This window comes from Microtus oregoni, unplaced genomic scaffold (genome assembly GCF_018167655.1).
Source record: "Microtus oregoni isolate MIOR12 unplaced genomic scaffold, Mior012 000082F_ref0000272, whole genome shotgun sequence".
NCBI lineage: Eukaryota > Metazoa > Chordata > Mammalia > Rodentia > Cricetidae > Microtus > Microtus oregoni.
The window spans coordinates 336238-353741 of NW_024544542.1; the positions used below are offsets into that span (position 1 = coordinate 336238).

At 41.1% G+C, this 17504-nt stretch overlaps 1 protein-coding gene across 3 annotated transcripts in view; it reads left to right on the plus strand.

Moving 5' to 3' along the window:
* LOC121441871 (regulation of nuclear pre-mRNA domain-containing protein 1A) overlaps positions 1–17349 on the plus strand; it is a 50847-nt gene extending 33498 nt beyond the window's left edge. The window contains exons 7-8 of one of the 3 annotated variants that reach the window (XM_041643203.1): positions 13958–14153; positions 16660–17349. In XM_041643203.1, coding sequence (XP_041499137.1) covers positions 13958–14107 — 150 coding nt within the window. In that variant the 3' untranslated portion in view covers positions 14108–14153; positions 16660–17349. Of the gene's footprint in view, positions 1–13957; positions 15359–16659 lie in introns of those variants that run through there. The other 2 variants (XM_041643202.1, XM_041643200.1) reach the window with 2 other exon arrangements.
* Positions 17350–17504: the final 155 nt, after the last annotated feature.

Below are 17504 nucleotides of genomic sequence, written 5' to 3' on the forward strand. Positions count from 1 at the left end.
ATGACTACAGGGATGGAGTGAGCAGTGCTGAGGCTGAAAGGGGGCAGTGCCAAGTGGGCTGGAGTTCCCCTCTGTCCCTTACTGCTGGGGTGGAGAGCGGGTGCAGATGAACAGGTGTGCTGCCTGCGGAGGCAGAGTCCTCAGTTGGTCAGCACCGCCTAGAGTATGCTATTGTAGCAGTTGAGGATTCTTAGGAATGAGAGGAAATTCAAAGTAGGTTGGAGCCACAATGAAGAAGGCATTTGAATTTCCCTGAAGAAATGATCACACAAGTTCAAAGCACAGGAAGGAGCAGTAGTGCTGGCTGTACTCTTGGTTGCTGAGTGAACCAGAGAGGGAAGGTGGGCAAAACTTCATCTAAACTGCATGCTGGCAGTGGTGGTCTGAGCTGCCCAGGTAGTAGCAGTGAAGTGTTAGATGGATTCTTTCTTGGCTCTGAAACCCAGACTGGCCTCTTTGTTGCCTGTGTGAGGTGAAGTTTCGTTAATACTGTAAAGGTAATGTGTGATCACCATAGTTTTGCACCCATTGCTAAAAGCATAGATCCTACCTACAATTCTATTATTCCTTAACTTTTAACAAGATATGAAGGATGAGATTGTTGTATCCATGTCTGTTTTTGTATCCTGTCTTATTTTGCACTTTTACTGTAAACGTTTCCATATAATCATCACCCCCCCTTCCCTTTTATTTTTTGGGATGGCCCGAGCTTTGCCCATGCCAACCAAGTTCTCCTCCATCTACTCTTATCTTGATTATCAGTCTGACTTTAATAGCCAAGTTGTAGTATTTATCTATTTTTTTTTGTTTGTTTTGTTTTTTGAGACAAAGTTTTTTTTTGTGTAGCGTTGGTTGTCATTGAACTAGCTCTGTAGATAAGGCTAGCTTTCAATTCTCTCTGCCTCCCGAGTGCTAGAGTTAAAGGTGGTGGACCCCCACTGTCTGACTTCTTTCTGTTTCTTCCTGTTGAAACTATTGGCTGAAATGACATTTAGCAATTAATAAACATTTTGGCAGATCTATTACATTTAACTTCTTGCTGGTGGAAAATACTGCTCTGAATCTATTTCAGGTTAAGTCTTTGCTTGTTTGTGATAGTAATGAATTCTTCTGAGGAAAAAAAAGTTAGGGCAGCAGAAGATACTTGGTTTTTATGTGTGCACAGGTCACAGGACAAAATCAGCTATTGTTTCCCAAGCACTAGACCTGTTGTTCTTGAGACAGCGTCTCTTACTAGCTTTGTACTTGCCAAGTAGGCTAGGCTGGTTGACTAATTAGCATTCCAGGTCTCCCTCTCTCTAATTCCTCAGTGCTGGGATCACAGGTGTGCCTCAACACACTCGTTTTATGTTTCATGGGCTCTGGGAACCAGATCCAGTCTTCATGCTTGCAAGGCCTCCCATCGTTACAACCTTTTCGGTAGTGTTGAAGTTCATTCTGTTGTCGTATGTCCTGCTTCTGGAACTCTTTATTTTACAAAATTTAGGCTCTTCACCAGGAAACAAGTTTTCCATGCTTTCCTTTTACTTAGCTACCAGTACCATGGTCTGTGATCTTGACTACTAGAATATTGAAATGTTTATCTAATTTGCATTACAGCTTCTAGGTCTGTCCTTGCTATAGCATCTATCAAAAATAATCTCATTCTTTGGGATTTGTTGATTGGCTAGGTCTCTGAGTTCAAGGCCAGCCTGGTCTGTGTAAGAAAAGGGATTGGGGAGAAGGAGGAGGAGACAAAAGAAAGAGAAGTTATTCCTGTCAACTCTTGTCAAAATTCTTTTCAGTAGCAGGGTGGTGGTGGCGCACGCCTTTAATCCCAGCACTTGGGAGGCAGAGACAGGCGGATCTCTGTGAGTTCGAGACCAGCCTGGTCTACAAGAGCTAGTTCCAGGACAGGCAGGCTCCAAAACCACAGAGAAACCCTGTCTAGAAAAACAAAAAAACAAACAAACAAAAAAATTCTTTTCAGTAGAGAGTAGCTTTGTTGAGCAACCTTTTTTGCCTCTGCATTAGAGGCTGGAGTTTTATTGTCACAAACCAGGATTTGACGGTTTTGAAGACTTGTTCTTTTTTGCAGGGAGACCTTAGTTGAATTTTAGCTTTTCTCCTTCATTACTTAGAACTTTCCATTGTACTCTTACCGTGCATTAAGTATTCTGAGTTGTTGCTACTTCATCTTGCTCATCCTTTCTCCTGGTTTAACCATGTCTAGAATGGTTTTCCTCTCTCTTCTGTCACTGTTGCTGACTTGTGTTTGTTTTGTTCTTCTAGAATGGAATCTTTATTGTCTAGTGTTAGTGGTGGTGTCTGTGTCATCATCTTGTTGTTTGTTGTTCACTGAGATGAAATCTCCCGCTGTAGTACAGGCTGGCCTAAACGTAAGAGTTTCCTGTCTTAGTCTTCCAAATGCTGGAATTACAGGCGCACCCAGATTAATATTGACTAGAGTTGGTTTTGTCAGATTGTTTAAGTCTTTGTTGAAGAAAGGGATTTACTATCACAGGTGCTTAACTAGTTTGCAAACTGTTATGTAGGATGAATGGAGAGGGAACCAGAAGACAGGCCATCCATTTCAAGACTGGATTTCTGGACTTACCTAGACCTGACTAGAAGTGGATTTTTCCTGCTGTGTATTGACTATTGTCTAGTATGCCTGCTGTTGTTACGGTCTGTGGGTTTTCTAACTTCGCTTTGGGGAGCTGTAGGAAACGTAGGATTCCTTTTAAAAATGACTTGAAATAAGTTAACAAGGATTATGAATGTCTGCAATGACTCTAAAATATTCATGCCTTCAGAGCTTAGCAGAGACCACGGCAGTGTCAGACTTGTTCAGCATGAATGTAAAATACTGTTTAATTAGCTCCTGTGTCTTTTCTACAGATGTGAATGTCTGCTTCTTGCTTAGTTGGTTAATTCCTTAGACTTTTGATTGCTACCAGTGCTTCTCGAGCCTTCTCTGTCTACCCCTCTCCTTCTTGGTTTTCCTGGAACTCACTATGTAGACCAGACTGGCCTTGAATTTTACAGAGGTCCCTCTGCCTCTGTTTCATTAGTACCACTTTTACTTTCCTAACCCATGGATTGAAGAATTAGGCAATTCAATGGTTTTGTTTGTTTGTTTTTCAAGACAGGGTTTCTTTGTATAGCCCTGGCTGTCTTGGAACTAGCTCTGTAGACCAGGCTGGCATCGAACTCAAAGAAATGCATCTGCCTCTGCTCCCAAGTGCTAGGAGTAAAGGTATGCACCACCGCTACACAGCTAAATTCAACCTTTTAAAGTATATGGTTGATAGACAAGTTATGTCCTTTGAGAAGAAAAAATCTAAGGATAATTTAAGTAAGCAAAGTAAATTACAGAATATATAATGATCCTTTATTTCTATTCTTTAGAGAATATTCAAACAAATTCCAATAAATCATCCTTTTATGACATAAATTTATGGCAATTTTTTTCTTCTAGGCACTGACAATTTTTTTTAGGTTTATTAGAGTTTTATTTCACATATGTATACAATTATTTTGATCTTACTTATCCCTATTACTCTCTTATCACTTTTCACACTGAAGAATATTTCTCCCCTGGCAACAATTAACTGGGTCCTGGGTTGTTTTTAGCTCAGTGTTAGAGTACTTGCCTAGCATGCAAGAGGTGCTGGGATTGGTCTACTGCTATCTCAGCACTGCACGAGTGGGTAAGATATAGGTGTGCGGGGGGGGGGGGGGGGGGCGAGGAAGAGTCACAGTAGAGTAACTCTCTCTAAATCAAAGGAGAACTGAGGGAATCTAGACAAGGCAAGAAAGAATATAAAGCAAAAGCATCAAAGTCATAATGGCTATAACCTTAGGTCAGGGTGCAACAAAGTGAGTCACTTTGTAGTTTGAATTTAATGTGTTATGGTGATCTTTACCTGTGAACAGGATATAGTTATAAAAATGTTTAAAAAGCTGTCAAGATAGCTTAGTTGATAAGGTGCTTGCTGCCAAGCCTGATGACCTGAGTTCAATTCCTGGGACCCACATGATGGAAGAGAGAAGTGACTTCTACAAGTTGTTTCTAATCTCAAGTGTATGTACAATACATTAAAGAAAAAACGTACTAAAAATGTGTATAAAACAAAGTATTGAGAGACCGGTGAGATAACTCAAGAGGTGAAGGCACTTGCTCCCAAGCTCTACCTGAGTTTGGTCCCCAGAACCCATGTAGAGGAGCTGGCTCCTTCAAGTTACCTCTATACTTGGGCACTGGTAATGCACCCCTTTATGGGTGGATGGGTGGGTGGGTGAATGATTAGGCTGGGGGTATAGCTTAGTTGGTAAAGTGTTTACCTAGCATGCATGAAGACTTGAGTTTGATCCCCAACACCACAGCACTAGGGAGGTGGGGGCAGGAGGATCAGAAGCTCCAGATTGTGTTTAGCTACATAGTGAGTTGGAGGCCAGCCTGAGCTATAGGTGACTGCTTCTAAAAATGCAGTTACCAACATTTATGGTACACGGGGCTGGATTGGGGGGGGGGGGGGTTAACTACAAATTTCTTTATATTTTGGCATATAAGTCCTTCAGTATTCAAGGTATAAAATTTGTATGCTCATAAGAAGTTAATTACAAAATACAGAGAGTATAGTTTAAATGTTTCCCCTTGGAGCAAAAGAAGAGTAAAATTTAACAGGAAAGTCATGTTTGGAAAGATTTTGTTTTTAGTAGATAAAATATTTTTGGGATTTTGATGGTCATGCCAATTCTTGAGTCTGTCAGACAAAACATTTAGAAATCATTTCTTGATTCTATTTGAATCCATGAAATCTCCTTGCATTTGTATCACTGGGAATCTCATCCAGTTCAGCTGTATAACATCTTTATTGCCCTGTGGTGTGGCATGCAGTGGCAGCTAAATATCCCTGTGAAAGGACCAACGTTTACCACTCGTGTCTGCTGGTTTTCAGGGTGTCACCGCTTGAATCACTGCATAGGACCTGCTGTACACAATGAAACGTGGAATGTAGAGTGTAGATTTGTCAGGAACAAGAAGCAGTTTGGTTTACTGTTGTAAAGTGGGTTTTGTGTGGAAGTTGGACATGGGTAGGTAATTTTGAAGTTCAGTAGTAGAACTAGGATGAGGTAGTAGAACTAGGATGAGGCAAGGGAACAAAACAATAACAACAGCAATTAACTGCAGTTTTCTTATGTTCTGCAAGCAAAGTGTGTTATGTTTTTAGTAATAGGGTTTTACAATTTGGTTCTATTAGGCAATCAAGACTGATGACAGTAGCTTGTGTTTGAAGGATTTCTCTGACCAGTAACTCATGGGGAGGTATTCCAGGACTGGCTGAGATAAATTGTGAACCTCTTAATGATGTTGAGAGTAATGTGATTTCATAGGTAGAATTTGACTGGCCTATAGTCAATCTTTGTAGAACAGTCCCCAAATCTCATGTTTTAGGTCATGATGAGGAACCCCTAACTGCTGTGGGTCAAAGTCTGTTCCATTCATGACGCTTCTGTGAGTCTTGTTCCAACATAAGGTAATATGCTTGGGAGTTTATAGAAATAATCAGAATTTCCATGTCACAATACAGAACTAAGAAACTGGTTGTGATAGGAATTCAGTGTTTATTAAGCCACAGTGTTTTAATTCCAAAGACTTTTAATTAGTGTACTGTTGAGAAAATAACAAGTGTGTTTAGATTTTTTTGGATTAAAAAACTGTACCTAAGCAACATCAGAAGCATATTAACAAATAATTAAGAAGAGGAGATAGGTACTTTTTTTTTTAGAGATTTATTTATTAATTATGTATACAGCATTCTACTTGCATGTGTCCCTGTAGGCCAGAAGAGGGTACCAGATCTTATTACAGATGGTTGTGAGCCATCATGTGGTTGCTGGGAATTGAACTCAGAACCTCTGGAAGAATAGTCAGTGCTCTCAACCTCTGAGCCATCTCTCCAGCCCCCGAGATGTATGCGCATGCCCATTTACTCTCACAGTTAAGTTGCTTAGAGCTACTTCCGAAAACTCACCCAAGATTAACTTGACCCATGGTTAAGATTTGCTATTTACTATGTCAATTAGGGAAAAGCACTGGTTAAATGTAGCTGTTAGCCAGGTGATGTAACTAGGATAGTATTGAGCTGAACTAGTAAATATGGGATACTACATACGCAACGTGAATGAACTGTCCACAGTATAACTAGAGCCAGGAGTCCTGGCCCGGGTACCAGAGGAAGTGCAGTGCCTTAGAGTAGAGCACTAGGAGAGAGGCATGTGTGTCTTCAGGTGCTTGCAGGCCATGGAAAGGGAAAAGTTTGGTGTACTTCCATGGGCAGAACCAGGAGCAGTACTATTAGTGTTGGGTCTTTGGTCTGACATCTAATTCAACCTTAAATAGTCTAATTCCCATGAGATTGACATAGTGCTTCACACATAAGTGTGTTTGCTTCAGTATTGCCTGGTACATTGTTTCAACGTCAGTTAAAAACAAAACAAAACACACTGATCACTAAAAGGCAGCCAAAAGAGACAAAGCAAGTATCAGAACCAGACTTAACATGGGACTTTTAAAAATAATTGGGCCAGGAGTTTAACAAATGATTAATATGCTTAGGGTTCTAATGGGTAAAGCAGACACCATGCCAAATTGAGCAGATAATGTAAGAGAGGTAAAAGTGGCCCAAATAAAAACAAGATAAAAGTTCCCCAATTTTTATCGACAGATGACTAACTCAGTCGATGACAGCCATGGGTAATTGGTGAGCTTGTGAGAGGCCAATGAGGATTTCTTAAACAAATGCGGAGTAGAAAATAAACGGGAACACACAAAATGAAACCCAAATAATAAATACATCAAAGAATGGAGACAGTCTTGTTTTTTGCCTGGAATACCAGAAGAGAAGAGTAGAAGAAATGTGAAGCCACAGTGACTTAACGATTTCCAGATTGACTGGTAGAAACCTAATCCAGGGAAACTAGAATGTCCGGCAAGCTTAAGAGAACAAATTGCAGTTTAAACCTAGACAGATCCTGCTTATATTGCAGCACCAGCAAGAAAACCTGGAGAGAAACCAGAGAGGAAATACATGCAACAAAGAAAGGCAGTGGACTTTGCAGAGTTGTTCAGGCAAGGTGTGAAGGGAATCCAGTAATGATGCCTAGTATTCAGGAAAGCTATGGTAAAAAATGTTGAAATACCCACTGACCTGGGGTTTTCTCTCAAAAGACACTTGCGCAAAGAAAGTAGTGAGTTTGCTGTTAGAGGTGATGGAGTATGAGATGAAGTAACAAGGACATGGAAAAATTGGATCCAGTGTTGACGTGAGTGAGATCTGTATGACCGACTCCGAGGGCAGCTTTATGCAGAAATTCCCTCTTGGTGCTTAACTCATGGTATCTGCATGTGGAGGATACAGCAGAAATGTAGTATAGATCATACAAAATTTTTATTCCAAACATGAACCCAGACTCATCTATCTGGCATCTTTGTTAAAAGCTGTGAAACAAGATTCTGGGGGGCACCCTGTTTAGATGTCATACTGTACGACATTTGAAAATCCCAAGGTAATATGTTATAGTAGCAACAATATAGTATATGTTATAGAAAATGCACTAAGGGAGAGACTAAAAGAGACACAAAAATATTTCAAGTTAACAAATGATGTCAACTCCATTTAGTCATCACTGTGTAGAAGCAGGTCATTTCTGTAAGTTGCATCTTGCTTTTGAAGTCGTCAGTGTTGTACGCTGCCTGTCAACCCCGGGCCACCCTTTTTATTCTTTTTTTTTTCCTGTAAAACTTAATGTCTATGTAGGAGGCAGTGGTGACTGTGCTACTGAAAATAAAAAAGCCACAGGTGTGTAATGACAGGCCTATTGGTCCACGTCACAGTTTTCTCCTTGGCTCTTGAATTGGGAGTCAGGACTTCTAACCCTTTTCAGTGGGCAGTCCTGTAGGTGATTTAGGACTTTTCACTTGGAAAATATTCAGAATACCCATAAAATTAATTCCAGGTCTCGAGAAACAGATTGGCATAGTGGGCAAACATAAGGATTAAACCAATCTGTATAGATTTGTGTTTCCTTTTCTTCAGTTGTCAGTTTTTTTTTAAATAAGCAATCCATTTTTATTCATTTTTTTTTGATGACTCTTCTAAGGGAAATTTTATTTTCAATCCCAGTTTTAATTTCTGAAAGTGGGTAGGCATAAATAAGGTTACATTATAATTAATCTCCATTGTAGTTTGTTTCTTCCCTTTTTTTCTCTCACCATAGTTCTATTTCTCCTTTCCTTTCCTCTCATCTCCTCTAGCCCCTCCCCTCTTCTCTCCTGTCCTATCCTCCCCTTTCCTCCCCTCCCCTCCCCCCCTCCTCTCCTCTTTTTTTCTTAGCTTTCCTCATTTTCTACTTTAACATGTGTACTTGGAGAAAACTTTACTCGGTCAGAGTCAGGCAAGACAGTCGTACTAAACGCTAGTTAGTCCCCAAACTACCAGTTGTTGGTTTTGAGTGAAGATTCTTACTGGTTGTGACTTAATTTATCATCTGTAACATGTAGTCTCCACCTTAGAGATTAAATGGAGTGTTTAGAATAATGTCTGGTGTTTTTGGTTTGGGCTAGAGTGTGCTCAGTGTTGAATCCCTAACAGAATTTAAGTGATCAGATATCAGTTTAATGATACATGCGCAGAAAAGTACGGAGATGAACTGCCTGGATATTTATATATCTGACCCTTCTGAAATTGTATGGAAATAATATTCCATTTTCTCCATCTTTAAGAAATTTTGTGGACAAAGTCTTTGACGATTGTGCTAGGATGTTACTGTTCTGAAAGAGTAGAGATGCTTATGTTAGTTATTGCCAATCTCGTTGTGTTATTCTTAAATAACAGTGGAGATAGCAGTTGCAAAGGGAGGAACGGACTGTGTAAGCCTGTTTTCATAGCGTTCTGAAATCTGCTTAAGTTGCTTCCAACAGGTCACAAAACCATCTCACGGGAATCAGCTTTGGGGTTCCTGCTTTGGTGTAGTACCCTTTATAACACAGCAGAAGTGTCCCAAGAAGTGGGTGGGGTTTTAATAGGCAGGTCCTTCTCACTGCTGAGCCTTCTTGGCATCTGGGGGATTCAGTGGAAATTCTCCACTTTTTGTTTTTAGGGTTTTTTTTTTTTTTAAGAAAAATGTATTTTATTTAGTTATATCTGAAAACCAGATATTACTAGTTCAGGCCAGCCTCATTTCTGCCTTACTCTTCCCAATCCCGAAACCACACACATGTGCGCTACCACATCTAGTTCTCTTGTGGGTTTTTGTTTATTCTTGTCACATTTGTGTATGAAGAGGGGGGGGGGGGGGCAGAAGTAGGAGCATCTTTAGGAAAAGGTGATTACACGTACAAGTTGAAAAATATTTAAGCCAGCCAGCCAGGCAGTGTTGATGCATGCCTTTAATCCTAGTACTCGGGAGTCAGAGGCAAGCAGAGTTTGAGGCCAGCCTGGTCTACGGAGCAAGTCTCAGGACAACCAAGGCTACACAGAGGAACCCTGTCTGGGAAAAGAAGAGCAAGAAATGTTTTAAATCAGTAAGTTTCAGAACTATGAGACCTAAAATAACATTTTTTTTTCCACCTCTTAAAATAGGGTCTCCAGAACTCTGTAGCCCAGGCTGGCCTGGTACTCATTGTATAGACCAGGCTAGTTTTGAATTTTAGGTTGCTTTGCCTGTGGCATCTAAGTGCTGGGATTATAGTGTGTGACCACACCCAGCCTGGGAAGTTTATTCCTCTAGCTCAGTGCTTCTCAGCCTGGGGCTCACCTAAGACCACTGGAAAGCATATTTACATTAAAATTCATAACAATAGGGCTGGAGAGATGGCTCAGCGGTTAAGAGCACTGACTGCTCTTCCAGAGGTCCTAAGTTCAATTCCCAGCAACCACATGGTGGCTCACAACCATCTGTAATGAGGTCTGGTGTCCTCTTCTGGCCTACAGGCAGGATACTGTATAAATAAACAAATAAATCTTTAAAAAAAATTCATAACAATAGCAAAAGTATAGCAATGAGGTAGCAATGAAAATTTTTTTATGGTTGGGAATCACCACAGCAAGGGGAATTGTATTAAAGTGTCCAGCGTTAGGGAGACAGAACTACTGTGAATCTAACTGTTTTGAGCTAATTCAGATGCTACCGCAGAATGTTAATCACACAGCACTTTATGATCTGAAAGTTCAAGGTTCTTTAAGCATCATGGATCTGTAAAACATGCCCTTATTTTCTAAAGAGAACATGGGGACTTGGATGATCAGGTAGAAGATTAGGGTGGCAATGGTTTATCTCAAGTCTCCTGGCTTCATGACTCATTGCTCTGCTTGTTACCATAAGAAAAGCTGACTTGGGAAAACTGCCCTCTCCAGTACAGATGTGGAGTTTGGAAACAATCCAGTACCATTTAGAGTTAGAACAAATGAGCTTTGAAAAGTGAGCACATAGGAAATCCGCTGAGGCTGGAGTAGGCAGTGTTGGTGGCTGTATTGGTCAAGACAGAGTTTATGAGGTTGTCTGGGATATTCCGTATAAAGTAGGCATCGACTGCAGAGATCTAGTTAAGGCCGATCACATCATCTAAGGGACAGGTTTGAGCCCCGGCCTTCAGCATAATAGGATCTTTTAAATCTGAACTTTAACTCAGTGGTAAAGCATGGCAAGATGAAGGCTCCTGCTATCAAAGATGACAGGCTTATCTTAGTGCATAGGTGGAAGGATGGTCAGACACCGAAATAGCTCTATAACATAGAGTTAGTTTCCCCACCTCGTGGGCCTAGCCTGTAACAACAGAGCCATCTTCCAGCCTTAACCCGTTGTTTGAGATGGGATCTCTATAGCCGTGCCAGTTCTGGAACTCTGCATAGACCAAGCTGGCCTCAAACTCAGAGGTCCTGCTGCCTCTGCCTCTTTGCTGGGATTAAAGGTATGTACCACACCTGGTTTATGGTTACGATTTTTAAGGATGGAGGACATGGATTGAACCAGTGGTAGTGAGCTTTGTATGACGCTGGGAACTGAAAAGACTGCAAACTTAAAGGTTGTGGGATGAGACTGGCAAGTGAGGCAGAGATGTGGGCCTTTGTGAGTGAGCAGATTGGCGGGACATCGGAGACCAAGCTTCGGGGTATAGGCTGCCTGAGGAGTCAGTTCTGTTCGTTTTACTGTGGGGATGAAACTCAGACCAGTACACGATTGTTTAGGTCAGAGAACAGTGTGGGACTAAAGATGTAGAGTAATTTAATGGTACATGACAAAAAAAGCTGATTATACTAGTAGGTAGAGGATTATTTTCAGTTTTGATTAAAGACTTAAATATACGGGTTACAAAACCCCCAGAATGTCAAATACAAAAATGTCAGCTTTACTGTCCATGTTTAGTTCTACCTTTGTTTTCACACACACATCCTATTGAAGCATGTGCTAGTGTAGTGTTAGGTATTACACTTTTAAATTTTTATTTATTTATTTAGGACTGTGTTCTTTGTCACTCTGGCTGGCCTAGATAGAACTCACTGTGTACATTAGGTTGATCTTGAATTCACAGAGGTCACTTGCTACCTCTTCCTGGGTGCAGGGACTAAAGATTCCACTATACTTGAGTGTAGAATACCAAAGGTGCATATCACCATGGCAGCTATCTAAGGCTGGAGAGATGGCTCAGTGGTTAAGAGCACTGCCTGCTCTTCCAAAGGTCCTGAGTTCAATTCCCAGCAACCACATGGTGGCTCACAACCACCTGAAATGAGATCTGGTGCTCTCTTAATGGCCTGCAGGCATACATGCAGACAGACCACTGTATACTTAATAAATAAATCTTTAAAAAAAAAACAAAACTATCCAATCAGTAAAATAAGAAAAGAGTAGAATTTGTAGAGAAAAGGATTCAAGTTGTTTTTCTTTGGTTAAGGTCACACTGGGGGTTGGAGCCTAGGCTACACAGTGAAATTATCTCAGAAACAAGATGTTCTGGTAGTTCATTGTGCCTTTCCCTCTTTCAAATACAATGTTTTACCAGTTACTGATGAGTGAACCCAGGGCTTTGCATGCTAGGCAAGCACTCTACCACTGAGGTACACCCGTTAACCCCCTCCAAAATTGACGTTTAGAAGTATATAGTTAGAAAACTATTCCCCTGCTTCTAACTGTTTTGTGTATACCACTCAGCTTCCATGGTGATATGCACCTTTGGAATTCTAAGACTGTGTCCTTGGCAAGTAAAGAGTTAGCCCTTGGACTGTAGGGCCCTTGAAATGTCTGTTAGTGCAGCTTGGCATCATAATTGGTTGGAAAGGCAAGGATGTTGTTACCTCTGATGTTCGTGGCTATCTGGTGCTTTGCAGCTAATGTGCCCAGTTCTCTTAGACACTCTCCTACCCCATTTCCTAAGTGCTGTGGGTCATAGTAATCTGACAAACCTTCTGCCCTGCCAGGTAAATTCTACTTCTACAGAGTAGACTTAGAAGTACCAAGACTGCTCCCTGGTTGGTAATATTTTTGGCATCAGAAATGTAGGCAAGTGGCTCACAATTTTGGCTGCTAGCATCATTTGGGAGGCTTTTTACAAAATTCATACGATCTAGACCCCTTTTCAGATATTCTGAGATCTGATGTGTAATGGGGCCAATAGCTTTCTTTTACAAGTCAGGTGGGTTCTTAGAAATCCCAAGGAGAATGGGGTGTGCTGCCAGCACTGAGATACTCTAAAGAGAGGTTCTGCATGCTTACTCTTTTGTTTTCACTGCAGGCCTCTGTTGGCTAAAAGAATGTGGGCATTTCCACATGCTATCCTGGAGAACTTAACTGAGGATATCAAACCTTCATATTTGCCACAGATAGTGATCTCTTCTGCTAAACCAGATTATCTTTCTTTTTTAAAGATTTATTTATTTATATGTATACAACATTCTGCCTCGATGTATGCCCGCTTGCCAGAGGAGGGCGCAAGATCTCAATACAGATGGTTGTGAGCCACCATGTGGTTGCTGGGAATTGAACTCAGGACCTCTGGAAGAGCAGCCAGTGCTCTTAACCTCTGAGCCATCTCTCCAGCCCTAAACCAGATTATCTTGATTGACCTCTAGTCTCTCATTCCTTGGGGTACTGGTTGCCAGCCTTTTTAAACCTGTTTTTTTGGTGCCCAGTTTGGTGAGCTGTATAACCCATTTGAAGTTAAATGTTTTAAAATACATAGAAGAAAATGTATACCATTACTTCAAGTTGCATTCAAGTGCGGCTATCAGAATTTCAGAGTGTATAATAATGTATCACTTATTCATAACAGTGGGGGTGTAGTCATGACCTTAATTTTAAAGCAGTAATAAATGGAGATAGTAAGAAAAGATGCTGGCGCTGGGATTGTAGCTCCATTGGTAGAGTGCTTGCCTAGTGTACACAGAGCCTGAGTTCTTCTCCAGCAGCAGCACATAACCTGGATGTGCTGGTGCATGCTGTCATCCCCGCACTCAGGAGGTGGAGACAGCAGGCTCAGACGCGGGTCATCCTCCGCTACACACTGGACCATGGTCAGCTGTGGTTACATGGAACCATCTCAAGTCTACCATCACCAACAGAACTATAATGTATTATGAAGCAGCTGGTTTGTGTTGGAGACAGAGTCCCAGTTTACTGATAATGCTGCAATGGTTTATTGCCAGCAGTCACAGAAAAGGATTTGAAGTTTCAATTTAAGGAAACATAATATTTTGATACAAAGTAGTGTTGTTTCATTATGTTGTTTTCATGCATGGATTTAATACACTTTTATTCAACCCCTCTATTGCCTCTGTAGCCTTTTTGACTAAAACTCACAGTGGAATGTTCTTTTATTTGGCATTAACTGAATAATACACTCTCTGCAGAGATCAGTAGAACCCTAGATTGCTTTTTCATCATGAAAGCTAACAAGAATGGTTTGTCTTTGCAGGAATATAAGCGCAAGTTAGCCAGAGTTTCCCTGGTTCGCAAAGAACTCAGAGCCCGGATCCAGAGCCTGCCAGACTTATCTCGATTGCCCAATGTCACTGGCAGTCATGTGCACCTGCCCTTTGCTGGGGACATCTACAGTGAAGATTGATGACCAGTCTCTTCCAAAGCCAGGACTTTGCCAGACGTGGAGACAGGTTAGGTGAATAGTCCTGCAGAGTTATTTTTGTACGTTTTCAGAGAATGGTACAAGAAATGACAAGGAATTATAAAATGGTTTAAATGTTGGTTTGTTTACTCTTTTATTAGTGAGTTAACATGACTTAGTTAAACCAAGTGATTCTGTGTATTAATGAGCCTAATAGTGCTTATTTTCAAAAGATCTTTTGTAAGTTTTGTTTTTTTAATGTTTTTGAGGCCTTGTGAGAAATTCCATGTTTCTGTTTCTTCATGTATTTTCAATTGTTTTTCTTTATTTTTTTTCAGTATCTAATCACTGTACACTACCTAATTCCTAAGAGAAGAACTGATCAAGAGCTGATGTGAGACTGTATTATGGTATTGTTAGGACTTGATTATAGAAGAGACTAAATGTTTCCACCTCACCTTTACCCTTCTTACCACCCAAATATTGCTTCTCTGTGTCCTCATGCCTTTGAATTTTTTATTTCCTAGAGGTCAGTAACTTAACCCTAGGCATGGGTGTCACATGGAGGGTCAGATTACAGCCTATGGAGCGTTTTTCCATAGCACTGCAGTAACTCCACCCCGAAGGCCAGCCCAGGATAAAGGCCTGCTCAGTAGACTCCCTTGATTACACTGTAGAGCTAAGTGCATTCAGTGCTTTGAGGACGATTTAAGTTTTGACGTCCTACCAAGAGTACAGCTGACTGCTTCTGTCAGATCAGTCATCATGTGTCATTGGTCCCTTTAACAGAACACCAGCCGTGGGGAGTAAAGGAAACTTCAGAAAGTGACATGCTTATTCCCTCGTCCATATAATGTAAAATAGCACTTAGCTTAAGTAGCTCAAGAACTCAGTATCCATAATACTCAGTTAAGCAGCCTGAAACATTTTATTTCCTTAAAGTTTTTTAATAACTATATATTTGGGAATTAAGCGATGCTACTACAGGGTAGATCTGGTGAATTTTATACTTGTATGTTTACAGATGTACATATAAAGCCAATGTACCTTTACTCGGTCCTGGTGTGTTAGAGAGGTGCATGCTCTCCAGCTTTCTTTTAAGTTACATTGTGAACCTGCAGGTTTGTATTTGTTAATGACAGGGGACTATTTTTGTCCTTCATTGCTTTGCATTTCTCATTGTAATCAGAGTCAAACTAGTTAGTTAATAGAACACCTTTTAAGTTTCACGGGCCAATTATATCTTGCTACTCTGAATGGCTTCATTGTTTCTTTCTCAGTATTAAGAGATTATAGTTGAAATGAACTACATGTGAAGGATGACAGGTAATTTATCTTCAATAGTCAGTAGGTTGGGAAACAGTGCTTTTAACAATCTGACCTCTCTCCGAGCAGTTCTCTGTATAGCATCATGCATCCCCTGCCTGTCCTAGCTTCCAGTGCTTTAGACAGCTTTGGGGAGTTAGGACACATTTCCTTATACTATAGCAGGGTCCCTGTGCACACCACAGACATACTTAACCTGTACTGTGGCTGAGGAGTGGCTCATGGCACATCCTGAGTAGCATTTGTCTGTCACAGGAAGGGGTTTGTGTGTGGCAGCCAGCCTCTCCCCTGACAGTAGGGTGTCTGCCAGTGCTGCTGTCTTTTCCCTAGGTGTAGGGATGGAAGAAAAGATTCAGCAAAGGAGGGTGGACAGATGCACATTCACACCCTGGTTATGCCTGTTTTGAAAGTATGCCAAATAAGTTAGTTTTTGTTGTTCTTGATGTTTTTGGAAGCAGAAGTTTTGTGTGTTAACTTATTTTCAGTATCTTGAACTTATTTATGATTTGCTGACATGGTGATTTATCCATCTAAAGTAGATACTTTTTTCCATTTAAAACTAATTTATAAACGGTGTACTCTTGGGAAGATACAAAATCTTTTAGAAGTTTGCTGAAATATTTTCACCATGAAGACAGACTTAGATACTCTTTTGATGCCAGTATCTGATCTAAATATTTATGATAAAATGTATTATTTTTTTAAAGAGCTTGATGAGATCTGTGATAAATGCTAGTACTTAAAACCTGGGTCCCATAAACCACAGTTGTTAGTTAGCTCACTAACTGAACACAAACTGTACAATATGTTCTAGAAGTAAGTTTTCCAGCCTTAACAGTAGTTAACATGGTAAGCCTTAGGAGATAGTCTAAGCTGGGTGTGGTGGTGCACGCCTTTAATCTCAGTACTTGCAAGGTAGAAGTAGGATCTCTGTGAGTTTAAGGCCAGCCTGTTTGTTCTACAGAGTTCTATGTAGTGAGATTCGTGCCATTAGTTTCATGGTGAGACCCTGCCTTAAAAGAAAAAGGAAGGAAGGAAGACAGACAGACAGACAGACAAACAGGTTTAGGTGAGGGTATAAAATACCGAACTCTAAATCATGCACATTTTCTCTACCATGCATCTGAGGTGTGAGAGCAACCTGGCCTGGCCCTCAGGGCAAAGTGAGTCACATTTGCAGCAAGGCCCTATGCTGTGAATGGACACCCTCCTCTTTTCTCCACAAACAGTGCAGAGAGCTGTCTGCAGTGGCAGTTTGAACAGATTCCTGGTGCCTCTCTGCTCCTGCAACACTACAGTAAGTAAAAGAACCACAGGGGGAGCTGGGAGCCTGGAAAGGAGCTCTGCGCCAGCCTTCCCTGAGGAAAGCCACCCTGCAGGTGTGTGATAGTGCTCCACAGCATTCTGAATCAGGGCTTCTCTTTAAGAAATTCCTTAGAATCAACAAAAGCTAGGATGATCCAGCCATCATGATTTTCAGAGTTCAAAGGATGTGGTTGGTCCACTGTCACTGTCACGTGAGCAGTGTCACGGTGTGTTCATGGACTGTCTGAGAAGTCTGGAGAGGACAGGACAGTGACTGGGAGGCAGGAGGCCTTCCTGAATTCCCATTCTATTCTGATGGACAGGATGTGAAGTAACACAAAACCCTACTTTACCAACTGCTAGGAGTTACTCCTAAAGATGAGCCGTGCTTCCCAGGTGTGCTCTACAAAGTTGCTAACAGCGTGGACTCGGCTCTCCTGTACAGAAAGGGAACATGTGTCACTTAATGGATTTGGTTATACAGAGCTTTTGTTGCCATCTACAGTCAGTCTGAGGTGACAGGAGCACATGGGAAAAGGATTCTCCCTGTCTTTTACAAACCCTTTAGCTGTATCTGATGACAGTATAAGATATTAATAAAGTTTTATGTTCTTTTTGAAGAGTTTTTGTGCGTGTGATTTCTTTTCTTTTCCTTTTTTTGGTGAATCCAGTTGATTGCATAAAGGACAGAAAGGCATGGGACTAAAGGGAGGGAGTTGGCAAAGTCCTGGAAGTGTCAGTGAAGCAGAAACTACAAAAAGGGGTCTCT